The sequence below is a fragment of the Oncorhynchus gorbuscha genome, linkage group LG11 (genome assembly GCF_021184085.1).
Source record: "Oncorhynchus gorbuscha isolate QuinsamMale2020 ecotype Even-year linkage group LG11, OgorEven_v1.0, whole genome shotgun sequence".
In the NCBI taxonomy this organism is placed as follows: Eukaryota; Metazoa; Chordata; class Actinopteri; order Salmoniformes; family Salmonidae; genus Oncorhynchus; species Oncorhynchus gorbuscha.
Window position 1 is genome coordinate 20,864,516 of NC_060183.1, and position 27,076 is coordinate 20,891,591.

Sequence of the window (27,076 nt, forward strand, 5' to 3'; positions counted from 1 at the left end):
CCTTGAAGATGAATGAAACCATGGAATAATGACTTTTGAGTTCTAGAGGAAGACATTGGAGTGGGAAACTGTGTGGAGTACATAAGTGGGGCATCTCGGGAACCTTAACCTCAAAACAATTCACTTCAACTTCATTCATAGAACGTATGCTACTCCACACAAAATATATCAAATGTCTTTAGTACCCTCCCCTTTACGTACCTTCTGATTACAGCCACTGCTTTATTTATGCATGTAATGTGCAATTGTCCTCAGGTTTATTGTTTTGGGAAAAAGATCACTATATGTCTATCTAAAAATACTTGGTAGAAAGTGTAAGATCTCCCTGCTCTCCTGTTGTGTTGCTGTTGAATGACAGCACATCGGGATCAATGTCTTTAGATCACAAAAGGGTGTGGCTAGCAGGCCTAACAACTGCAACAACAACTATGCTTGTCTTGAGATGGAAGCTCCAATGGGTGTTCTCATTTTTAGATATTGTTATTTAGGAATTGTCCACTGCTCGTTCTCAAGGTGACAGTGAAATAATCTTATTAACGTGGTCAAACACAGCTGAAAGTGTAAGATCTCTTGCTATGAGAAGTTAAATCCAAAGAGTCACGGGTGGAATGTTGTGGGTTCTATTTTGGGTTTATTTTCTAATTCATCTTGTTTTTTTATTTTACTTGCTTTGGTGGACTCAATTAGCATAGCATTTATTGTTGCTTGGTAAGTGCATGTACTATGAATGTATCTTGTGGTATTGATAAGCATGTAATGATTTGTCATGTGATATGGACATGCGCTGACAAGGTATTTATCATTTGTCCAATGCTGTTTATTCTGCCAATTGATTGAATACAGAATAATAATAAAAACATATTTTAAAAATATATACAAAATGTAAGTACACAACAAAAAAGTTTGGGCAATTAAATTATTTGACGAGATGTGCGCTCTATACTACCCCTCAACCTAAAGCCAAGAGTACGACAAAGTTAACCCTTGACAATGATCTACAGTCAGTTTTGCCACTTTGCAATGATTAAGGATTTAGGATAAGGGTAAGCTGATCCCAGATCTGTGTGTACGGGCAACTTCTACCCAGAGCTTCAAGACCAACAAAGTCCTCGAGGAGATAGTGTGTGTAACCCCAACCTGTCATCCCAGCCTTCCCCATCCATCTGTAGGCTACAGTTCCAGTACCTGCTGGCCTACACTGAAGGCCTGGCTGTTGAAGTGCTGGATGAACTCTGCAGCCATCTTGTCTGAGTCGTATGGGCTGCTGTCCACGCTCTTCTTCTGCAGGAAGTCAATCTCCACTATCATGGTGCCTACACACTGCTTGGACTTGTCAAAGTTGTAGCCGGTCACTACATGGACACAGAGCGGAGAAAGGACACACACAGTGAGATGGCAAAAGAGTAGTAGCCCAATTACTCTTCACCTCGTTTCTCAGTTTTTATTTTCACGTACAACGTCAACTGTCTGGTTGGTGTTCGATTACAGTACCTTGCTTGTTAGTGCTATTCACGTTGTAGCATATTGAACTGAACAACCTCATCTAGGACTAACAACTAATTATTACCATTTGTTAGAGTGTACTGTTCACGTTACAGTAAGTTCAAATGGGCCTCTGTCGTTCAGGGCTTCACATCTGAGAGAGCACACTGCAACACGGGGCTGAAAGTGATTAAGGGAACCAGCTGTTCACAGTGCTCCGTCCACACCCGTTCACACCCAGCTTGTGTTGCCTTACCGCCGTTATGCAAATGAGCCATGTTGCGGATCTATTCCGGGGCAGGGTGTCTTTACATATCAACACTTTGCTGATTTAAGGGCTCATATTTTGATTTGCCTAGGCAGAGCTAGTCTGGTCCCAAACCGCATGTGCTGTAGCCAACTGTTGTTGCCATGCCTACATGTTTCGCTTGACAAAGAACGAACACAGAGAGGAGTTGGCTGTAGCACTAAAACAGATTTGGACTATGAGGCTAAGGCAGAGCTACAGGACTTAGGCCTATTACAATAGGCATTGTCGCTACAGATATAATCGGATAGTAGGTTTATAATGGCTTTGGTCACTACATGATTCCATATGTGTTATTTCAAAGTTGATGCCTTCAATATTATTCTACAATTTAGAAAACAGTTCAAATAAAGTAAAACCTTGGAATGAGTAGGTGTGTCCTAACGTGACTGTTGCTGTATATACACTACCAATCAAAAGTTTAGACAACTACTCATTCAAGGCTTTCTTTATTTTTACTATTTTCTACATTGTAGAATAATAGTGAAGACATCAACACTATGAAATGGCAAATATGGAATCATGTAGGAAGCAAAAGTGTTAAACAAATCTAAATAAATGGTATATTTGTGATTCTTCAAATAGCCACCCTTTGCCTTGATGACTGCTTTGTACATTATTGGATTCTCTCAACCAGCTTCACCTGGAATGCTTTTCCAACAGTCTTGAATGAGTTCCCATTGCAAATAAATCAACGACAGCGTCACCAGCAAATCACCCCCACACCATAACACCAGCTTCTCCTCCATGCTTCACCGTGGGAAATACACATGTGGAGATCATGCATTCACCCACACCGCATCTCACAAATACACGGCAGTCGGAACTAAAAATATCAAATTTGGACTCCAGACCAAAGGACAAATCTCCATCAGTCTAAAGTCCATTGCTCGTGTTTCTTGGCCCAAGAAAGTCTCTTCCTCTTATTGGTGTCCTTTAGTAGTGGTTTCTTTGCAGCAATTCGACCATGAAGGCCTGATTCACGCAGTCTCCTATGAACAGTTGATGTTGAGATGTGTCTGTTACTTGAACTCTGTGAAGAATTTATTTGGGCTGCAATTTCTGAGGCTGGTAACACTAATGAACTTATCCTCTGCAGCAGAGGTAACTCTGGGTCTTCCTTTCCTGTGACAGTCCTCATGAGAGCCAGTTTCATCATAGCGCTTGATGGTTGTTGTGACTGCACTTGAAGAAACATTCCAACGTTTTTTCCCGTATTGACTGACCTTCATGTCTTAAAGTAATGATGGACTGCCGTTTCTCTTTGCATATTGGAGCTGTAGTTGCCATAATATGGACTTGGTCTTTTACCAAATATGGATATATTCTGTATACCCCCCTTACCTTGTCAGAACACAACTGATTGGCTCAAATGCATTAAGGAAAGAAAGAAATTCCACAAATGAACTTTTAAGAAGGCACACCTCTTAATTGAAATGCATTCCAGGCCACTACCTCATGAAGCTTTTTGGGAGAATGCCAAGAGTGTGCAAAGCTGTCATCAAGGCAAAGGGTGGCTATTTGAAAAATCTCAAAAATAAAATAGATTTTGATTTGTTTAACACTTTTTTGGTTACTACATGATTCCATATGTTGTATTTCATAGTTTTGATGTCTTCACTATTCTTCTACAATGTAGAAAATAGTTTTAAAAAATAAAGAAAAACCCTGAGTAGGTGTTTTAAAACTTTTGACCGGTAGTGTATATTAGTGAGATTTTCCACATTTTCTTACATTACAGCCTTATTCTAAAATTGATTAAATAAAATAAAAATCCTCAGCAATCTACACACAATACCCCATAATGACAAAGCAAAAACTATTTTTTTGAAATGTTAGCAAATGTATTAAAAAATGAAAACAGAAATACCTTGGTGCGGCAGGGTAGCCTAGTAACCGAAATGTTGCAAGTTCAAATCCCGAGCTGACAAGGTACAAATCTGTTGTTCTGCCCCTGAACAGGCAGTTAACCCACTGTTCCTAGGCCTTCATTGAAAATAAGAATTTGTTCATAACTGACTTGTCTAGTTAAATAAAGGTCAAATAAAAAATACATTTACATAAGTATTCAGACCCTTTGCTATGAGACTCGAAATTGAGCTCAGGTGCATCCTGTTTCCGTTGATCATCTTTGAGATGTTTCTACAGTCCACCTGATGTAAATTAAATTGATTGGACATGATTTGGAAAGGCACACACCTGTCTATATAAAGTCCAACAGTTGACAGTGCATGTCAGAGCAAAAAAAACTATCCATGAGGTTGAAGGAATTGTACGTAGAGCTCAGAGACCGGATTGTGTCGAGGCACAGATCTGGATAAATGTACCTTCTGCAGCATTGAAGGTCCCCAATGGTCTCCATCATTCTTAAATGGAAGAAGTTTGGTGGCCCGTCCAGCCAAACTGAGCAATTGGAGGAGAAGGGCCAATGGTCACTCTGACAGAGCTCCAGAGTTCCTCTGTGGAGATGGGAGAACCTTCCAGAAGGACAACCATCTCTGCAACACTCCCCCAATCAGGCCTTTATGGTAGAGTGGACAGATGGAATCCACACCTCAGTAAAAGGCACATAACAGCCCACTTGGAGTTTGACAAAAGGCACCCAATTACTCTGGTTTAATGAAACCAAGATGTAACTTTTTGTCTGAATGAAGAAGAAACCTGGCACAATCCATACGGTGAAGCATCATTCTGTGCAGATGTTTTTCAGTGGCAGGAACTGGGAGACAAGTCAGGATCGAGGGAAAGATTAACAGAGCAAAGTACAGAGAGATCCTTGAAGAAAACCTGCTCCAGAGTGCTCAGGACCTCAGACTGGGGAGAAGGTTCACCTTCCAACAAGACAACGACCCTAAGCTCACAGCCAAGACAGTGCAGAAGTAGCTTCGGGACAAGTCTCTGAAAGTCCTTGAGAGGCCCAGACAGAATTGAACCCGATCAAACATCTATGGAGACCTGAAAATAGCTGTGTAGCAACGCTCCCCATCCAACCTGAAAGAGCGTGAGAGGATCTGCAGAGACAAATGGGAGAAACTCCCCAAATACAGGTGTGCCAAGCTTGTAGCGTCATACCTAAGAAGACGCTATACTATAATCGATGCCAAAGATACTTCAACAAAGTACTGAGCATCTGAATACTTATGCAAATGTGATATTTCAGTTTTTTTTATATAAATTAGCAAAAATAAAACTTTTTTTTGCTTTGTCATTATGGGGTAGTGTGTATACATTGAGGGGAAAAAGCAATTTAATTAATTTTTGAATAAGGCTGTAACTTAACAAATTATGGAAAAAGTCAAGGGGTCTGAATTCTATCAAATATATTCCAAAATTATTTAAAAAATGAATACAAATACATTTGAAAGAAAAAGAACACCTTCTTAATATTGAGTTGTAATTTTGTCTTTCCCATTCACCCTCTGAATGGCACAAATACACAATCCATGTCTCAATTGTGTCAAGGCTTAAAAATCCTTCTTTAACCTGTCTCATATCTTCATCTACACTGATTGAAGTGGATTTAACAAGTGACATCAATAAGGCATCATAGCTTTCACCTGATCAGTCTATGTCATGGAATAGGCAGGTGTACCTCATGTTTTTTACACTCAACTGGAAGCTCTATCACTGCAGCAAAGGATCATGGGATAATTGCCATTTCTCTGACATAGTAGAAACATCTATAACCAGAGTGAAATATGATTAGGTTGCAGGGTTTTTGCTAGAGAAGGATGCTGGGTTGTTATTGTTAAGACTGAGTGGTTATTGTGGCTATGGACCAGAGCTAACCATCAATAGGAGAGCAATAATACAATGGCAATGGTAATCAATGGCCTTAAAGAGGCTGCTTGAAGCCGAAAGTACCTTCCTGCACTCGCACACAATCACCTCACAGTTCATCATGTTTTACTCTTACCTTCCACATCCTGACCAATGGAGATGCCTGCCCATTTTCTCTGAAAAACAAGTCATTTATCCTAATCAGTGTACAGTTCACACATTTCCATTATATAAACTATTTATGGCAGGGTTGGGCCAACTATTTGGCTTGAGAGCCACAATGTGATTTTGAAATTCAACAGAGGGCCCACAGATTTTTTCTTACAGATATGTTTGTCAATATCATTTTGCGGGCCAGAAAAGGGAAGTTATTTGATATATAGGTCCATTATAATTTAAAAGGAGTGGCCTGGAGTGGTTTTTTTTGCCCAAAATAAATCACCCCCCCACCCTGATTTATGGCATCCAGTTTCTCAGCAACAAGGTATAAACAGGCCCAGGAAAAATACATTCTTGCATATGTGGACGACAGTACATCTCCAACGCAACAACACTAATAAATAGGGTGTTCTGACAAAAACAGTGGTGTAACGTTCCTCTCAAACATGGTCTTATTTTACAACCCATTTCATCTTTCAAGAAGAACATCAGTCACACAACGGTCAAAAACCATCAGGACCAGGCAACAGGTTTTTGACTGATCGTGAACTGATGTGTCACCTACTTTACATGATTTAGGCCTAAGCTCTTGGCTGATGTATGGAGCATTACTTTACATGACTTAGGCCTAAGCTCTTGGCTGATGTACGGAGCATTACTTTACATGACTTAGGCCTAAGCTCTTAGCTGATGTACGGAGCATTACTTTACATGACTTAGGCCTAAGCTCTTAGCTGATGTACGGAGCATTACTTTACATGACTTAGGCCTAAGCTCTTGGCTGATGTACGGAGCATTACTTTACATGACTTAGGCCTAAGCTCTTGGCTGATGTACGGAGCATTACTTTACATGACTTAGGCCTAAGCTCTTGGCTGATGTACGGAGCATTACTTTACATGACTTAGGCCTAAGCTCTTGGCTGATGTATGGCACATTAGGCCATTGACAAATGTCCAGTGAAGAGTTATGGTGTAGTGCTTCGCTACACCTTCAAATGTTTCTTACGTTTACACTCCAATCTAGTTGTAAAATAAGACCGGGGTGAGGATGTTACCGTAGTACCTGTGTGCTGCTGTGGCTGCAGAGTTTAAAGATGGAGAAAGAGCAGGCAGTCAGGCAAGGTCAAAGGTCAAAAGCAGTGACATACATGATAGAAAGACAACAGACCGGGTGAGGAGGAGCACACAGACAGGCCATAGAAGTCAGACAGCTAGAGCACAGTACAGCCCCAGCTGAAGTAAGACGCTCAGATGGCGTCAGTTACATCCACAAAATGTTCCGGGATCTGCACTTGTAGAAACCCACTTCATCCTCATTGATTAAATAATGGCTTTATTTATAAACGCCCTAAAGGTGTGGGTTAGACCTTTAGTCCGTTTACTGTTACAAGACATTTTACACAAGACATTCAAGCAAGGATAGGCTTAAACACAGTGTGTAGCCTATTTCTGAAGGCCATGATGGTGGCTCCTACCTGGGGAAGACTGAAGGCGATGGTTCCTGGGACCACACTCTGGTGGGTCTTCACTGTGAACACAAACTTGTGGGTCGGCGTGGTTCTCACCGTCACGTGACTGCGTAGAGGAGAAGAATATCATACAAAGTACTAGAATATGCATGGATAGCAAGCATTCCATTGAGAGAGAGAGAGAGAGAGAGAGAGAGATTTTTCCATGTTCCATGTTGTGTGTTAAAGACATACTACCGTTCAAAAGTTTTATATATACTACCATCCCAATTTTGTATTTATTTATTTTATTTTACCGCCTTTTTCGTAGTTACTATCTTGTCTCGTCGCTACAACTCCCGTACGGGCTCGGGAGAGACGTCCTCCGATACACAACCCGGGTCCTTCTGTAGCTCAGTTGGTAGAGCATGGCGCTTGTAACGCCAGGGTAGTGGGTTCGATCCCCGGGACCACCCATACGTAGAATGTATGCACACATGACTGTAAGTCGCTTTGGATAAAAGCGTCTGCTAAATGGCATATTATTATATTACAACCCAACCAAGCCGCACTGCTTCTTAACACAGCGCGCATCCAACCCGGAAGCCAGCTGCACCAATGTGTCGGAGGAAACACCGTGCACCTGGCGGCCTTGGTTAGCGCCCACTGCGCCCGGCCCGCCACAGGAGTCGCTGGTGCGCGATGAGACAAGGATATCCCTACCGGCCAAACCCGGACAACGCTAGTCCAATTGTGCGTCGCCCCACGGACCTCCCAGTCGTGGCCGGCAGCGACAGAGCCTGGGCGCGAACACAGAGTCTCTGGTGGTATAGCTGGCGCTGCAGTGCCCTTGACCACTGCGCCGCCTGGGAGGCCCTACCGTCCCAAACTTTTGAACGGTAGTGTACATATTTAGCTTGGCTATAATACAGTATATGGAAGCCTAGCAGACATCAGAAACCTGGAGTGAACTAGAGCTGGGAATTACCAGGGACCTCACGATACCATATGTATAGTGATTGGACACAGAGATTTTTATTTCAATTTCAAGTTTCAAACACATTGCTGACTATACGTCTGCTGCAGAGAGACAAGGGAAAAAACGTTTTTGATCAGTCAGGGAAATTAAAATGCTGAAAACAGAATGGGTTATTTCTTTCACCAGGTGAGAAGGTTTGTTGAGTCCCCACGCCTGCCCCAGAGGGAGATGTGCAGGCCAGAGATGAGAAAAGACCGAGAAAATGTAGTGACACGATAGAAAAGGAAATCAGAGCAGCCATAGTGTGATGGCCCCGAGGCTTTTTTTGGCATCGTGTCTAGAGAGCTGAGCCCCAGTGATGCACTGTGACCTGCCACTAACCACACACTGATTAAACAGAGGCACCTCAGGGCTGGGACTCAAAACACACACACACACACTCACACCTTACTGTTCAAACTGTGACTCCTTCTCACTCACGACTGCACAGTTGGTCAGTGACAGTTCATCTGTTGGACATCGCCCGGCTTGCAGAGTCTGGAAAGGAGAAGAAAAGGAGGCTCAATAACCTTTACAAAAGGGACACATGACCCAATGACATATATGTATATGCTGTAATGAGAAGACCTCTTCCCTTGGCTGTGTATCCTTACAGGATCACAGCAACTGTACTGATGTAAATGGGTCTTTCTCTAAGGAATGGGGCCAATGTGTGACATTGGGATCAACATTTCAAAATGTTTGAAACAAAACATAAAAAAGGATTTTCATGCAGTTCCACGTGTGTACTAAAAGGAATAAAAGTGAATATATGCAAAATTGACCCATAACTCCACCTATACAACAACATAGGCCTAAGACTATACATCCTTTGAGCAGAGTTCGTAGAGACATTAGCAAGTCAAATTCAAGGAATTTCAGGGGCTTTTTCAAGTGCTTAATTGTAATTTTCAAGGACCTCAATGTTATACAATTGTATAATGTATATAATTCTACATATAGGGCCTAATATAGAACCCTCCCTCCTCCCAAAAATGCATGCAAAAAGTTGTTGTTTTATTAAATAAGAAAAAAGTAGGCCATTATCACTGAGAATAAAGTATTATTTAGGCCGACCTGTGTGGTCGACGCAGGCACACATAATAAATACATGAATAGCGATTGAATTGATCTCACTATCGCTGTTTTTATCCTGAGAAAGTGACCAAAAACCAGGTTACTTTTTTAATGGGAGGATTTGTATGGGGAGGATTTGTATGGAAAGGCAAGTTGAAGCCAACATCAGATGGTGGCATCCCCATAATAACAGCACGTGGTTTTACAGCAACAGAGTAGCGCAACACCCTTCAATTGAAGCGGTGGGAAACAAACGAAAGTGGCCACATCGCTCACAAAAAAAATGTATCAAAAATTAAATCACGGATAATTATAAAGGGAGCAGGAGAACTTATAAACTGGCTACAATAATTACAATAACTTTTCATGCACCAAATTGAGGAAATGTTTGGTTTTCAAGCTAGGCTATTCCAATAATCCAAATTCAAGTTGAAGTAGGCTACTTCAAGCCCATTTTATTGTTTAAAACTGCAGGTCTAACATTGAAAACAAAATTTATTTGTCATGCTATTTCATTACCAGATCATATTGTGATTAAGCCCACTGAGCTATGTAATTTGTTGTCATCATATCCAGAATAATGAATAGGAATAGCGCCGGGTGTCATTCAGGGCAAGTGTTTTGTATGTTATTTTGGCATTAATTCGTGTCACATATGAGTTTGCAAACAATGAAAAAAAAAACGAAAACATTTGGCTTAAGTTAATAAAGCCACATACAAACTAAGAAAAGCAGCTCCAAATGCGGGTGTTTTAGCCTAATTCAGTGCTTTCTGTGGTGGAGGGGCAGTCAGCGAAAATACAGAGAGTAAACTAGATTGTCTCAGAGTTGTCACTAATGGGGACACTAGGTCACAGGCGAATCTACAGGGAGAGCTAGGCAGTTCAAATCCCCTTGGGTGCTGCCATAGATTTACATTAGAAGTGCCCATCCAATAAGGCGCAAGGTCATGGGACAAATCACGTTACATCTCCTGTAGCTTTGACTGGACTGATCATGTCAACATAACACTTTCACAATCTTAGCTAGCAAGCTAGACAAGCAGTCATCTTCATGAATCAAGTAAAATAAATCTACAGGCAAATCATTTTCAATCCTTGTCATATGACGAGAAATTATAGATAAAGCATATCGGTGCTCATCAGCCATTGGACATAAACATTACCCAACAAGTCAGCAATCGCAAATTCAACAATGAGTGGTTTGGAAGGAGTCAATGGCTAACTGCAAGTGTCACAAAGCAATCACTATTTTGTTTCCCCTAACTGCTATTTGGTGGAGAGGGTGTGTGGTCCAAGTCTGGGTTTAAGGATTTAAAACATCTGTCAGGGTCTCTTTTACAAGCTTAAAAGGATAAACATTCACACAACACACTATGGGGAAGAATAGGTTGAATACATTGCCCCTGCTGTCAATCCAGCATGACTTCTGCCGCGTTCAAAACAACTGGGAATTCGGGAAAAAAATAGTTTGGACTGGAAAAATATGTTTGGAACGGTCATCCAGCTCGCAATTCCAAGTCGGGAACTCCGGCCTCTTTCTAGAGCTCCAACCTGAAGATCATTGACGTCCTGAAAGCACCATAAATCCAGAGACTGACAGACTTTGATGACAAAATTTGATGAACGTTCGCCAATAAGAAGGACCGCCTCGCCACGTTCAAGTGAGACCATGTCTTGTATACTGCTGCATAAATGATGTAATATGACAGGGAGATATGTATACTGTAGCTAAAAAATAAAAAATGTATGTTGTGTAGTAAGCTGTTAGTAGCCCATGTGTCTCACCTTAAGAATTTGGTCCCTCTCCCCCTCATAACTTAGCCTACTGTTCTGACATGGTGGTGCACATGTAGCCTCTAGCCTGTTTTAGAGAAATATTATCATCTTGAAGAGCTTTCATTGTCTGCTTATATGCCCATGTTATTTATCCTACGGTTCTGACTTGGTGTACTGGGAGAATACTGTAACAAAGGCCCGTGTTCTGAATTCTGTCTCTGTACATTTCAAAAGTGCTGAATCGGCTACTCGCTCATTATGTCATAGTTTGTACATCTCAATTGTTTCATTGCTTATATTGTAGGTTTATCTCATTAGTACACTACATGACTAAAAAGTATGGACACCTGCTTTTCGAACACCTCATTCCAAAATCATGGGCATTAATATGGAGTTGGTCTCCCCTTTGCTGCTATAACAGCCTCCACTCTTCTGGGAAGGCTTTCTACTAGACTTTGGAACATTGCTGCAGGGACTTGCTTCCATTTAGCAACAAGAGCATTAGGGATGTTGGGCACTGATGTTCGGCAACTATGCCTGGCTCGCAGTTGGCGTTCCAATTCATCCCAAAGGTGTTCAATGGGGTCGAGGTTAGGGCTCTGTGTAGGCCAGTCAAGTTCTTCCACACCGATCGACAAACCATTTCTGTATTGATCTCGTTCTGTGCACAGGTGCATTGTCATGCTGAAACGGGAAATGGGCTTCCCCAAACTGTTGCCACAAAGTTGGAAGCACAGTATCATCTAGAATGTCATTGTATGCTATAGCGTTAAGATATCCATTCACTGGAACTAAGGTGCCTAGACCGAACCATGGCAAACTGCCCCAGACCATTATTCCTCCTCCACCAAAATGTAAAGTTGGCACTATGAAGTTGGCACTATGCGGCTGAGCTTTCGTTGCTCTTAGATGTTTCCACTTCACAATAACAGTACTTACAGTAGACCGGGGCAGCTCTAACAGGAGAGAAATTTGACGAATTGACTTGTTGGAAAGGTGGCATCCTATGACAGTTCCACATTGAAAGTCAATGAGCTCTTCAGTTAAGTCATTCTACTGCCAATATTTGTCTATGGAGATTGCATGCCTGTGTGTTCAATGTTATACACCTGTGAGCAATGGGTGTGGCTGAAATAACCTAATCCACTCATTTTCAACTGTTCTGCCTGCGGCTATGGAACACTGACCTGTTCACCGGACGTGCTACCTGTCCCAGACCTGCTGTTTTCAACTCTCTAGAGACAGCAGGAGCGGTAGAGATACCCTTAATGATCGGCTATGAAAAGCCAACTCACATTTACTCCTGAGGTGCTGACTTGCTGCACCCTCGACAACTACTGTGATTATTATTTGACCATGCTGGTCATTTATGAACATTTGAACATCTTGGCCATGTTCTGTTATAATCTCCACCCGGCACAGCCAGAAGAGGACTGGCCACCCCTCAGAGCCTGGTTCCTCTCTAGATTTCTTCCTAGGTTTTGGCCTTTCTAGGGTGTTTTTGCTAGCCACCGTGCTTCTACACCTGCGTTGCTTGCCGTTTGTGGTTTTCGGCTGGGTTTCTGTACAGCACTTTGAGATATCAGCTGATGTAAGAAGGGCTTTATAAATACATTTGAGTTGAAAGTGTCCATATACACTATATATACAAAAGTATCTTATTCATAATTTTAGGCAATGTTGGAATGATTTCATTGTTTTGCTTACTTTGTGTATTATAATTAGCTTGTGTGTTTTCCTTCACGAGGAGGGGATATTATATAATGTTGTTGGGTCTGTAACCATGCTTCCCATTCAAATATTTGTTTTCAACAGAAAAGCTCAGGAATAGACCCTTGTATTTCCAGTTGATATTGCGAGGGTTGTTTTGTTTGCGCAATGCTCCATCTTTGTCAGTATATTTTCTATAAAAGTGGATCCCCGTGATTGTATTTTCCTTCCTTTTTAGACCACATAGGACATATAAAATAACACAAAGCAGTGTAGTGGCTTTGCTGGCATGCAACAAAAAATGGTGGTCGACTTCACTCCACTAAGACAAACATGCTAAAATCGCCACAATTGTGCACAGTCGACTTCCAAGGCACAAAAACATACGAAAGAATGAACTCATTACCTGTATGCTTTCTCTGTTAAACTGATGAGACACTGCTGTAAATCAAGCAGACAACAGACGATCAACATCAATTCACTAGGGATATCGAGGCACAGCGGCCTTTACCGGTGTAATGAATGAGACAGCAAAATACTCTGGACATTCCACTCAAACACCTTTTTTCCCTCAGGACCTGGGCTGTTGTTGAATCGCAGGCACCATCACAACAGCTGTTCGTCACTTGACTGTCATTTGGACAATTCCTTCCTGGATCAGATGATGTGTGAAAATAATCAAATAATCAGCTGGACACCAAATACACATCCAACAAGTATTGTGTATAATTATTTTAGAACCATGTTAATTACAGTATCGATTTAGGTTTTAAGTATCAAGGTAAGGTGGCTCCTTCAGTAAGAAGCATTCGATTTGAGGATATATAGAAAACCTTGCACAATCTGACAATCTCTTAGGGGGGAAAAACTATTGGAACCAAGACTTTAAAATAACTGATATTGGTATAAAAATGGAGGGAATGAAGGAGCATAACTAATGAAATTACGGTTAATGAAAATTTACGCTCAATTCAGTATAAACTAATATATCGAATGTATTATACAAGAGTCTTAAGTGTAAAACCAAGAATGCCTTCTGGGAACACTACAAAGCCCAAAAGTTACGGGCAGAGTTAGAAAGTTGGCTGTCTTTTAATTAAAAATGTACTTTTAATCCGCCCGTCTGCATATTTCTAGACATGGCACATGAGGGTGCAGTGAGATACCGGATGGGTTGGATGATACGTTTCTCGTCAATCCTCTTGAAAAAAAACGAATACTTAACGATGGAGGATTGGTTGATTTCCAGTTAACACAATGGAAAGGTCAAAGGTTTTATTATCCAAATGTTGAACGTGTGATAGACAGAAACAAAATGGTGCCGTCTGAATCTGTGTCGGAGAGTGATACAGACGCTGGAGATGGGGGGTGTGAGCAGGTGGCTCTTGGCAGATCGTTGATGTTTGTATTGTCGTCTGCATGCTGTCATTTGTATGTTTTGTACCGTTTGAAAAAATTATCATAGTACAAAAAAAAAAAAGAAGCATTCAATTTTGCAGTGCATACATTATTTGGAATTTGTGTTCCCATAAAGTGTTTTCACCCTGTAACATAAGGAGACAGGAAATGTTACACTGCATTTCTGAGATTTCTATACAAAAAAAAATTCTGACCGCTAGATCCACGATTCTTACAGGGTTCAAGTTCAATGTCTAATTTAACTGATTAATGCTTAATATATGATATGACAACTTACACTGCCATAAATGCAAGGACAGCAAAGTCATGTTTTATGTCACACCAATTTAGACAAGTCCGTCAAGACACCAACCATGATAAAGGGTTAAACATTCATTTTTTAAAACCGACTCGTGAATTTAATTTAATCTAGATATGATTCCCCCTTTATATCGTAATGTAACGACATGAAAAACATAGGCAGATTATTATAAACGACTTAACAGCTGTAATAAGTTGTCCAGTGTAGAAAATCCTTAGTTTATAGAAAATCCCAAATGTTATCACATGGCCATGGCCTTTTAATGAGCATAGCTATTTGAATGGATTGTACTGCTAACAAGCTGCTCTAATTCAGAATATCCTCAACATTGTAATGTGAGGAGTCTACTACGCAAACATATTACGCACACGTCTACATGTGGGAAACAGGTTCACTGCCTTGCATTCCTGTGTAGATTGTCAACCGATGCACCTTTGCCAGACGGCTTGTGTTCAAATACACTGCTCAAAAAAATAAAGGGAACACTTAAACAAAACAATGTAACTCCAAGTCAATCACACTTCTGTGAAATCAAACTGTCCACTTAGGAAGCAACACTGATTGACAATAAATTTCACATTCTGTTGTGCAAATGGAATAGACAACAGGTGGAAATTATAGGCAATTAGCAAGACACCCCCAATAAAGGAGTGGTTCTGCAGGTGGTGACCACAGACCACTTCTCAGTTCCTATGCTTCCTGGCTGATGTTTTGGTCACTTTTGAATGCTGGCGGTGCTTTAACTCTAGTGGTAGCATGAGACGGAGTCTACAACCCATACAAGTGGCTCAGGTAGTGCAGCTCATCCAGGATGGCACATCAATGCGAGCTTTGGCAAGAAGGTTTGCTGTGTCTTTCAGCGTAGTGTCCAGAGCATGGAGGCGCTACCAGGAGACAGGCCAGTACATCAGGAGACGTGGAGGAGGCCGTAGGAGGGCAACAACCCAGCAGCAGGACCGCTACCTCCGCTGTTGTGCAAGGAGAAGCAGGAGGAGCACTGCCAGAGCCCTGCAAAATAACCTCCAGCAGGCCACAAATGTGCATGTGTCTGCTCAAACAGTCAGAAACAAACTCCATGAGGGTGGTATGAGGGCCCGACGTCCACAGATGGGGGTTGTGCTTACAGCCCAACACCGTGCAGGACGTTTGGCATTTGCCAGAGAACACCAAGATTGGCAAATTCACCACTGGCGCCCTGTGCTTCACAGATGAAAGCAGGTTCACACTGAGCACATGTGACAGACGTGACAGAGTCTGGAGACGCAGTGGAGAACGTTCTGCTGCCTGCAACATCCTCCAGCATGACCAGTTTATCGGTGGGTCAGTCATGGTGTGGGGTGGCATTTCTTTGGGGGGCCGCACAGCCCTCCATGTGCTCGCCAGAGGTAGCCTGACTGCCATTAGGCACCAAGATGAGATCCTCAGACCCCTTGAGAGACCATATGCTGGTGCGGTTGGCCCTGGGTTCCTCCTAATGCAAGACAATGCTAGACCTCATGTGGCTGGAGTGTGTCAGCAGTTCCTGCAAGAGGAAGGCATTGATGCTATGGACTGGCCCGCCCGTTCCCCAGACCTGAATCCAATTGAGCACATCTGGGACATCATGTCTCGCTTCATCCACCAACGCCACGTTGCACCACAGACTGTCCAGGAGTTGGCGGATGCTTTAGTCCAGGTCTGGGAGGAGATCCCTCAGGAGACCATCCGCCACCTCATCAGGAGCATGTCCAGGCGTTGTAGGGCGGTCACACAGGCACGTGGAGGCCACACACACACTGAGCCTCATTTGGACTTGTTTTAAGGACATTACATCAAAGTTGGATCAGCCTTAGTGTGGTTTTCCACTTTAATTTTGAGTGTGACTCCAAATCCAGACCTCCATGGGTTGATAAATTTGATTTCCATTGATAATTTTTGTGTGATTTTGTTGTCAGCACATTCAACTATGTAAAGAAAAAAGTATTTAATAAGAATATTTCATTCATTCAGATCTAGGATGTGTTATTTTAGTGTTCCCTTTATTTTTTTGAGCAGTGTAGTTTTAGTGGGTCAATTTAGTCTATTAGCACAGGGTGTCAATGGGCTTGTCACTCCACTCCAAGCTAATTTGATGGGACGGAAAAGCTATTCCTGCTATAGGCTATCCATTCATACTTATCCCCAGGAGAGGGAGGGAAGCATTTCACAATGTGGCTGTACAGACTGGATTGATCGAATTGGAGGGATTTGTAGACTGTTCTTGAAAATATTGGTAAACAGCTGAAAATCATTAAATATTAAATATTGAAGGTAGACTCAGCGATATGACGTAGATGCAGAAAGTAAACAGCATAGTGGGTCAATTTCCGCAACATCTAAGAGAGTTGAAGCCCGAGGCTCAACTTCTCCTCGGTTTTGGTCCTGTGGCAGGTAACAGGTACAAGCAATACGCTGTGCACATTTCACAACTGTTTTCTTGAGCTCAAACTACAGGATAGGATCGGCCTACATCAAATTTAGAGCATGATAATCTAATAGCCCACAATAAAGACTTAATATAATATATAATAATATATGCCATTTAGCAGACGCTTTTATCCAAAGCGACTTACAGTCATGTGTGCATACATTCTACGTATGGGTGATCCCGGGAATCGAACCCACTACCCTGGCGTTCCAAGCGCCATGCTCTACCAACTGAGCTACAGAAGGACTTCCCTTCCTCCCAAATAACACACCACTTCTACTTTTCCAAACAGTAATTAAAGAGCCTAAAAGGGGAAGCCTCGCTATAAATAGTGATTCCCTGCTTACTGTTGAAAAGGGGGTCCATTGTTTGTAATATAATGACACACACGACAAAGAGGGCTGCTTTGCTGTCCTAATGATCCGGATTGTTCACAGCAGGGAAACGTGTGAAATAGTAGAAACGGAGGTGGAAATTGTGGTGAATTATCTATCAGGTCTAAGGGACACTTCAGGCCAATTTGCAAAAAGGAAACTCTTCTTAACAATGATTAAGATGTGAGGAATTCAAATTAAATGGTAAAAAGACACTCATGGACCACCCAAACCAAGCCCACCCCAGAACACGGTATAATTCAATTGGTTTGACAAGTTGTATAAAGCCTGGACTTGGAATATTGTTTATGCATACAATATAATGTATTCTCAGTGAATTTCGGGAATTTTTATTCCCCTGTTCAAAGAAATTAGCCATTGAAATGGCTTGCATTTTCCCAATAAATTAAGTGAAAGTATCAAGTGTTGCCCACTAGATGCCGCTGTTCCTGCTACTGCCACACCCTTTTATCCATTTTGCTGGTCTCTTATGTTAATCAAATGTATCACAACAATTTCTTTGCAACTTTGGTCAGAAAACCAATAGCTTTCGCTCATGATGAAAATACATGGTGTGGTCGTCATCACAATTCTATCCAGTCTTCCATGAAAGCAAAGAAGTTTGTCCTTCTCTTAGCAACCTAATTCTTCAACCCAACTCTCCTTGAATAGTCCAACAAGAGGCAGCTCTCAGGGGGCTATCCCTATGGTGCAATTCTCATACAAGCCCAAAACTTTGGAGAAATGGGCTAGTGACTAAACTGTTGTGACAACACTAAGAAAATAATACAATTATAAACCACTGCATGGCAGTCATATGTTTTTCAGTACAATTATTAGAAAACATCTATGTGTAGTGTGATTAGTGACATTTACTATTAAATCCAAACCAATACCATTTGAAAACACCATACAGTGGGTGTTTGGGACTTTTACCATTGAAAACTCTTAGAGACCATAACATTGAAACCAGTAGATCTGCTATAGACCAGTAGTTTGTTTGTTCACCAAACACACAGGGGCGGTTTCCCGTTCACATATTAAGCGAAGGACAAACTAAATTGCTTTCATGGAGGACTGGCTTGAATTGTGAGGATGACCACAATGTATATTTATCATGAGCAAAGGCTATTGGTTTTCTACCCAAAGTCAGTGGCGTAAAGTACTTAAGCAAAAAATACTTTAAAGTACTACAAGTTCGGCCCGCCTTTTCCTGTAGTTCACAATCAGCTCCTTTGTCTTGCTAACATTGAGGGAGAGGTTGTTGTCCTGGCACCACACTGCAAGTTATGTGACCTGTTCTCGTTGTCGGTGATCAGGCCCACCACTGTTGTGTCGTCAGGAAACTTAATGATGGTGTTAGTCGTGTTTGGCCACGCAGTCGTGGGTGAACAGGGAGTACAGGAGGGGACTTAGTATACACCCCTGAGGGGCCCCAGTGTTGAGAATCAGCGTGCAGACGTGTTGTTGCCCACCCTTACCACCTGGGAGCGGCCCATCAGGAAATCCAGAATCCAGTTGCAGAGGGAGGGGTTTAGTCCCAGGGTCCTTAGCTTAGTGATGAGCTTTGAGGGCATTATGGTGTTGAACGCTGAGCTGTAGTCAATGAACAGCATTCTCACATAAGTGCTCCTTCTGTACAGGTGAGAAAGGGCAGTGTGGAGTGCGATAACGTCATCTGTGTATCTGTTTGGGCGGTATGCGAATTGGAGTGGGTCTAGGGTATTTTTATTTGACCTTTATTTAACTAGACAAGTCAGTTGGAAGTTTACATACACTTAGTTTGGAGTGAATAAAACTAGTTTTTCAACCACTCCACAAATTTCTATAGTTTTGGCAAGTCGGTTAGGACATCTACTTTGGCATGACACAATTTTTCCAACAATTGTTTACAGACAGATTGTTTCACTTATAATTCACTGTATCATAATTCCAGTGGGTCAGAAGTTTGAGCAGCCTTTCAGGTTGTCGATATAGGACTCGTTTTACTGTTGTTCTGGGATTGATTTGCACTTTTCGCACCAAAGTACGTTCATCTCTAGGAGACAGAATTTGAATACTTGTAGGTCTTCTATCCCTGATATCCTTCAACCCTGATCTTATTCTCTCGATATTAGCTAAAAATGCCAACATCGGAATCGGCCGACGTCTAGTTTAAAGCCGATGTTAAAAACCGATGTCAAAGCTACCGTGCATACCTATATAAAGTAGGTACATGACGCAATGTCGCCACGTAATATTTTGCGCTACACATGCAACACGGCATTCCTAACCTAGCCCACAATGTCTGCTGTGTGGATCAAGCAGTCAACAAGTTGAGCAGTCATTTGAAAGAGTAAGAAAATTTCAGCGAGACAACTCAAAAGGTGAAATCCATTAAAGTCAAGATAATAGAATTCATTGCCCTTGACAATCATCCATTCTCTGTCGTGGGTGATGTTGGCTTTCGCCGACTGGTCGAGCACCGGTACACACTACCAAGTGTACTATTTTTCAGATGTTGCCCTACCGGAGTTACACAGTAATAGCGTTACTGATATTAGCTTCACGACATACTATGGAATGCCATTTGGCTCTTTGCGTGTCAAAAAAAATACAGTAGCACTGTCAAAGCAGGACAAAAAAAGTCTGCAAACAAGTAAACCCCGGACACGAATGATGTGTTTACAGTACCCCGTTGGTAATAAAGCATCATTTGTTCGACTGCAACTTCTGGGGTTGCTAGCTTTAGCTTGGTACCTAGCTAGCACCATTACAACCAGCCTGAAAACAATGACCAGTCGAAACTGCAGTTATTTTCATTATTCTTAGCAATGATTTAGAAAACCTTGTGAGTAAGTATTAGCAAGGTTGCCATTTGTTGTTCGCCTATTGAAATTTAACTTCAGTTCATGAAAATAAATAGCTAGCCAGCTACTTAACCCTGTTGCCCAAAGCTAATGTTATAAGCAGCCAGCTAGCTTCATCTGGCTAGTGATGTTCGACCGGACCGGATTGTGTGTTGTGAAGCTAGCCACAATAAGATTTAGGCACAATAGTGGAATTTGCAGTTTGCATTCAAAATAAACTTGTAATTGACAGTGATGCAAATTCATACGAAATTGTAGACTCATACTTTTATTTTGAAGGCTAACCGCAAAGTCCACTATTGCGGCTAACCCTTATTGTGGCTAGCTTCACATAGATGGGTCCGACCACCATTAATCAAATAAGAACGGTCTTATAAATTTGGGTTATTTTAGATGATGACACCTGGCTATATAGTTAGCTACTGAAACAGACTGTCATTTTGCTATGTTTTTGGGGAAGAAAAATGTTTGCATCTATGAGCTAGCTAGCTTTTTTTAATGACCAGCACTGTAAATACGGGAGACAACTCTACCAGCATCATAGCACACATATCGATGAATTGTTGTACATTTACATTTACATTTAAGTCATTTAGCAGACGCTCTTATCCAGAGCGACTTACAAATTGGTGCATTCACCTTATGACATCCAGTGGAACAACCACTTTACAATAGTGCATCTAAATATTTTAAGGGGGGGAGGAGGGGGGGTGAGAAGGATTACTTTATCCTATCCTAGGTATTCCTTAAAGAGGTGGGGTTTCAGGTGTCTCCGGAAGGTGGTGATTGACTCCGCTGTCCTGGCGTCGTGAGGGAGTTTGTTCCACCATTGGGGAGCCAGAGCAGCGAACAGTTTTGACTGAGCTGAGCGGGAACTGTACTTCCTCAGTGGTAGGGAGGCGAGCAGGCCAGAGGTGGATGAACGCAGTGCCCTTATTTGGGTGTAGGGCCTGATCAGAGTTGTGACATGAAATACAAGTGATAGTGTAATCAATGTGTGATAATTACGTAAAAACGTGAACGTGTTAAATTATTATGTAACGTGCAGTCATATTCAAGTCTTGATTGGTCAAAGAGTGTTATTTGACGTGTATCTTTTTTGACACACAAAGACCCAAACGGCGTTCCATAGAAATCCTGGTTGAGAATGAAATGACTGAACAAATGAACAACGAAACAGCACAGCAAGTAAGTGAAAGAAATGGGTTTTGATTCTGTTTTACTGGTAATGGGGACATACGTCCCTGGTGACGCTGGGCCAATTGTGCACCGCCCTATGGGACTCCCGATCATGGCCGGAAGTGATACAGCCTGGATTCGAACCACGGACTGTTGTTACACCTCTTGCCTACGACCGCTGCGTCCATGTGTGTGCGTTAACTATTTAACTGGACTAGAATACTTAAAAGGGCGCTAAAATTTTTTATATTGGTTATAGGTATCATTTTTATTGGCAAGGAAAATATTGAATATCGGTATCAGCCAAAAATGTAATATCGGTGAATCACTCATTTCAATCCAAAAAATGGAAGGGGCTTAACGTTTACGGGGCCTTAATAGGTACACTTACCACATATGCTGAGCACTTAATGGAAAACTGTGGAATACTGAGCTCAGTTGGCTGACAGGAGCAAATATCTAGGGCTTTCACCCTCTAAGGCAATGAAATACTTTCTAATGATGTGTGGAACACTAAGAGCACAGTTTTAACTAAGCAGTTTCAATTAAGTTATTGCGAGTTGCAGATTTTGTTAAGGGAATTCTTCACATTCTTTTGAAATGTAATCAGCTCAAAATGAAAAGAAAAAACCTAAAGGGAAAACTACACGTGAACAAGACTCTGCTTGATTTAAGTACAGTTAACTGCCAAAATAAAGAACCAAAGTAAAGTGTCTGAATAGGGCATTGGGCCACCACGAGCCAGAACAGTTTCAATGCATCTTGGCATAGATGGTACAACTGCCTGAAGGTCTATTGGAGAGATGCGACACAATTCTTCCACGAGAAATTCCATTATTTGGTGTTTCATTGAAGGCGTTGCTTAAACTGGTGCGGTGATTTTCAATGCCTGTGTGCAGATGATAAACTGTTTCCACTAGATTCCAAGGCCAGAAAAAGTCAAAAATCTCTAATGTGCTTTTTGGTAATGATAAACACGGTAAACACGGGTGAAATTAGCGCAAGGATGGGGGCCTCTTGTTTCTGTTTTTGAGGAAGGAGACTTCACTTCCTTCTTTTCCAGAACAGAAAAACCTACTGAATGCAGCCGGGCAGGATATGAGATATTATTTTTGGTAAACAAGGAAATTAGTGATGGGTGAATGCTCAAGCAATTATCCTATTCTTGCAGACAGTTATGCTGACAGCTGCAGCAGGGGCCCCAGTCACATCATAACATTTTGTTATCCACAGATTCCACACATTTACAGTCAAAGATGAATCTCCATTTCATATGTGCTACAGTGCCACTGTCAGTCAGTGGATACCCAGATGGCTAGCTAGTCCACATTGTTCATAGAGCTAGAGCGAAAGTGGAAAGCTATAGGTAACATTAAATTACATTTGGACTTCACTATCGGTTGTGCCTCTTTCCAAGCATTTGGCAATTTCAATGTCACTTCCCTGCTGGTACGAGTGTGTGTGGGCATGAGAGTATCTACACTAGAGTACGTGGACACCCCTTCAAATGAGAGGATCTGGCTTTCAGCCACACCTGTTGCTGACAGGTGTATAAAATCAAGCACGCAGCCATGCAATCTACATAGACAAACATTGGCAGTAGAATGGCCCGTACTGAAGAGCTCAGTGACTTTCGAATTGGCATCTCCAACAGGTCAGTTTGTCAAATTTATGCCCTGCAAGAGCTGCCCCAGTCAACTGTCCGTGCGGTTATTGTGAAGTGGAAACGTCTAGGAGCAACAACGGCTCTTCCGTATAGTGGAAGGCCACACAAGCTCACAGAACGGGACCACCGAACGCTGAAGCACATAGCGCGTAAAATTCAAAATTCATCTGTCCTCGGTTGCAACACTCACTACTGAGTTTCAAAACTGCCTCTGGAAGCAATTTCAGCACAAAACTGTTTTCGGGAGCTTCATGAAATGGGTTTCCATGGCCGAGTGGTCCTTCTGTAGCTCAGTTGGTAGAGCATGGCGCTTGTATACGCCAGGGTAGTGGGTTCGATCCCCGGGACCACCAATACGTAGAATGTATGCACACATGACTGTAAGTCGCTTTGGATAAAAGCGTCTGCTAAATGGCATATATTATTTATTATTATTATATTAGCAGCACCCAAGCCTAAGATCACCATGCGCAATGCCAAGTGTCGGCTGGAGTGGTGTAAAGCTCGCCACCATTGGACTCTGGAGCAGTGGAAATATTTTCTCTGGGGTGATGAATCACGCTTCACCATCTGGCAGTTCAATGGACAAATCTGGGTTTGGATCATGCCAAGACAACACTACCTGTCCCAATGCATAGCGCCAACAGTAAAGTTTGGTAGAGGAAGTACAATGCTATGTGGCTATTTTTCATAGTTCAGGCTAGGCCCCTTAGTTCCAGTGAAAGGAAAGCTTAACGCTACAGCATACAATGACATTTTAGACAATTCTGTGCTTCCAACTTTGTGGCAACAGTTTGAGGAAGACACTTTACTGTTTCATTGTTACCATTCCATACAGAAATGTTTTGTTTTGGAGATCGGTGTGGAAGAACTTGATTGGCCTGCACAGAGCACTGATCTCAACCCCACGAACACCTTTGGAATTAATTGGAACACCGACTACGAGCCAGGCCTAATCGCCCAACTCAAGATTAAAGCCCAAGATTTTGGAATGAGATGTTCGACGAGCAGGTGTCCATATACTTTTGGCCATGTAGTGTACCTAGCTAGACTGGTCATAAAAGCTACTCAACAAGTTATCCAGCTGTTAAACCTTGGCAGGCGGGATTTAGAAGAGCGTGGGGCCTAGGATTGAGCCTTGGGGTACTCCCTTGGTGACAGGCAGTGGCTGAGACAGCCGTTTTCTGACTTTATAAACTGCACTATTTGAGAGAGGTAGTTAGCAAACCAGGCCAAAGACCCCTCAGAGACACCAATACTCCTTAGCTAGCTCCACTAGCACCTCAGATTGAATGCAAGGGAAGCCAGCTATCATTTGGCCTCCCTTGATAAAAAAAATATATAAAAAAATAGCCAATCACCATTGAGCTAAACTGATTGAGCTCAACTGTGAATGGTCTTGGCACACCAACAACAACAAAAAAATGTCAAGGGAAGCCACTTTGGATGTGGCTTCACACCAAGCACATCAAAAGCAAAACTACATTTACAGAAAAAACTTGAATTGTTATATCATGTTGTGTCGTTGTCCTCCATTGGCTACCTAGCTAGCTAAAATGGTCCCTTTCCTAAATTACCCATGGATGGAGATAGGGACTTGAACTTGTGATTTTACCTACTTCTCCGTACGGATTATAACGGCAATTTGGATCCAACCATAAATTCAAACATTGTGCCAGAGAGGGTAGAAGTTCAATATATAGCCAGATGTAGTAGGCTAAAACTAATGTTAACTAGCTGGCCTGGCGCATCGTTGCCCATGCCCAAGGAAGTTAGGCCAGCGAGCAAGCATTTTAGCCTAGGATAACAAACACTAAGTGTGTACTGTATGACAGTCATAGACCGGTTCAGCGACATGAAAGACAGGATGGCATTAATTGGCATTTCTCTACAAGTAGGGTGAGTGAACATGTTTTTTCTACTTGCGTACACACACACACAGAAATCAGTACCATGGACAGCTACATCATATTAGTTTACATTGATTGGCCCAAATGGTTTTTGATATATTTTAGTTGTCACTGTATTAGAATAAGCATAAGTGATTTGATGATGTTGAAATATTGAGTTGAAATGGTGCTGGAATAGTGGAGGCAGCTCCTGTTTTCTTTGCAACTTTCGGGTAACTCTCCATGGTTCAATCGATAGTTGTTTAAGTAGTCCGAAAAATGCGAAATGCTTTTGTGGACTTCACCGGACAGATGTTGTTTTGTGATGAAACAACGGTGTGGTTGAAGTTATTCTGCCACTGTGTCTTATTGCCTCGACTTTAGGTCTATATCACAGTGGCAAGGCATATGAACTAACAGGTTATAGAGTAAACAACGCAACTATCACAACACATAGGTTGTAATATGGCTTTATTTTTCTGGTTTGGCTTCCCCAGTTATTTTACCCACGCACCGGTACTCGCATTGTGTTGCTAGCAAGCTAGATATTGCATGGCTTGCAGTCACTGACGTATGCTCGCAGTGGACACTGGTCATAAAATACTCTTCCGGGCTAAGATTTGAATTACGTAAATTGCTCTGCCACACAGGCTAGTGAGTTGGAGGTAGTAGCAGATGCTTAAAAATCCTTAAAACACAGCATTGTTATCTTTCTCGCCAATGTGTAAATATGTTTAACTAAAGCCATTTACTTAAAGGAAACTCACCCGGCCGGCCATCTTGGTGTTTGTTGTCGTTTTTCAAATGCAATTCAGCATAAAAGTTCCCAACACTGCTGTCAGCACAACCGTGCGTTGAACAGGCTTGAAAAATGGAGTGGGCGGGATCGACGTTGCTTATGAAGTGATGTCATCACGTACACGTTGGCGACGAAATCTTTGACCAGATACTCAAGTGACGCTCTAAAAATGAAAAAAATACAAATGGAAGGAAGTCGGGAGGAGACAAGATCAAGTGGGACCATTCTAGCCAATGAGGGGGCAGATACGTGTTGCTTTAAAGGCACAAATCTGATATAAAGTGCGTTGTTTCAAAGTTGCCGGGATGTCACATGTCCTATTTATAGCAGTACATTTTTATCTGTATTTATTTAACCTTTATTTAACTAGGCAAATCAGTTAAGAACAAATTCTTATTTACAATGATGGCCTACCAAAAGGAAAAAGACCTCCTGCGGGGACGGGGGCTCGGATTAAAAAATTTAAATAAATGAATAAATAATATATAAATATAGGACAAAACACACATCACGCCAAGAGAGACGACACAACACTACATAAAGAGAGACCTAAGACAACAACATAGCAAGGCAGAAACACATGAGAACACAGCATGGTAGCAACACAAAACATGGTACAATCATTAAGGGGCACAGACAACAGCACAAAGGGCAAGAAGGTAGAGACAATACATCCCGCAAAGCAGCCACAACTGTCAGTAAGAGTGTCCAGGATTGAGTTTGAATGAAGATATTGAGATAAAACCATCCAGTTTGAGGGTTTGTTGCAGCTTGTTCCCATTCGCTAGCTACAGTGAAGTGAAAAGACGAGCGACCGAGGGATGTGTGCGCTTTGGGGACCTTTAACAGAATGTGACTGGCAGAACAGGTGTTGTATATGGAGGATGAGGGCTGCAGAAGATATCTCAGATAGGGGGGAGTGAGGCCTAAGAGTGTTTTATAAATAAGCATCAACCAGTGGGTCTTGCGACGGGTATACAGAGATTACCAGTTTACAGAGGAGTATAGAGTGCAGTGATGTGTCCAATAAGGAGATTTGGTGGCAAATCTGATGGCTGAATGGTAAAGAACAGCTAGGCGCTCGAGCACACATGTACCTGCTGATCTATAAATTATGTCTCCGTAATCTAGCATGGGTAGGATGGTCATCTGAATCAGGGTTAGTTTGGCAGCTGGGGTGAAAGAGGAGCGATTACGATAGAGGAAACTAAGTCTAGATTTAACTTTAGCCTGCAGCTTTGATATGTGCTGAGAGAAGGACAATGTACTGTCTAGCCAAACTCCCAAGTACTTGTATGAGGTGACTACCTCATGCTCAGAGGTAGTAATCACACCTGTGGGGAGAGGCACATTCTTCTTACCAAACCACATTACCTTTGTTTTGGAAGTGTTC

General features: G+C 42.0%; 1 protein-coding gene across 2 annotated transcripts in view; it reads right to left on the reverse strand.

Moving 5' to 3' along the window:
- The window catches only part of LOC124048251 (vesicle-fusing ATPase), a 52,347-nt gene extending 26,554 nt beyond the window's left edge, over nt 1–25,793 (reverse strand). The window contains exons 1-5 of one of the 2 annotated variants that reach the window (XM_046368850.1): nt 25,652–25,793; nt 8,609–8,694; nt 7,206–7,305; nt 5,706–5,745; nt 1,186–1,352 (exon numbers count right to left, since the gene is read on the reverse strand). In XM_046368850.1, the coding sequence (XP_046224806.1) occupies nt 1,186–1,352; nt 5,706–5,745; nt 7,206–7,305; nt 8,609–8,694; nt 25,652–25,663 (405 nt within the window). In that variant the 5' untranslated portion in view covers nt 25,664–25,793. Of the gene's footprint in view, nt 1–1,185; nt 1,353–5,705; nt 5,746–7,205; nt 7,306–8,603; nt 8,695–25,651 lie in introns of both variants that reach the window. The other variant, XM_046368851.1, reaches the window with a different exon arrangement.
- Between the last annotated feature and the right edge of the window lie 1,283 nt (nt 25,794–27,076).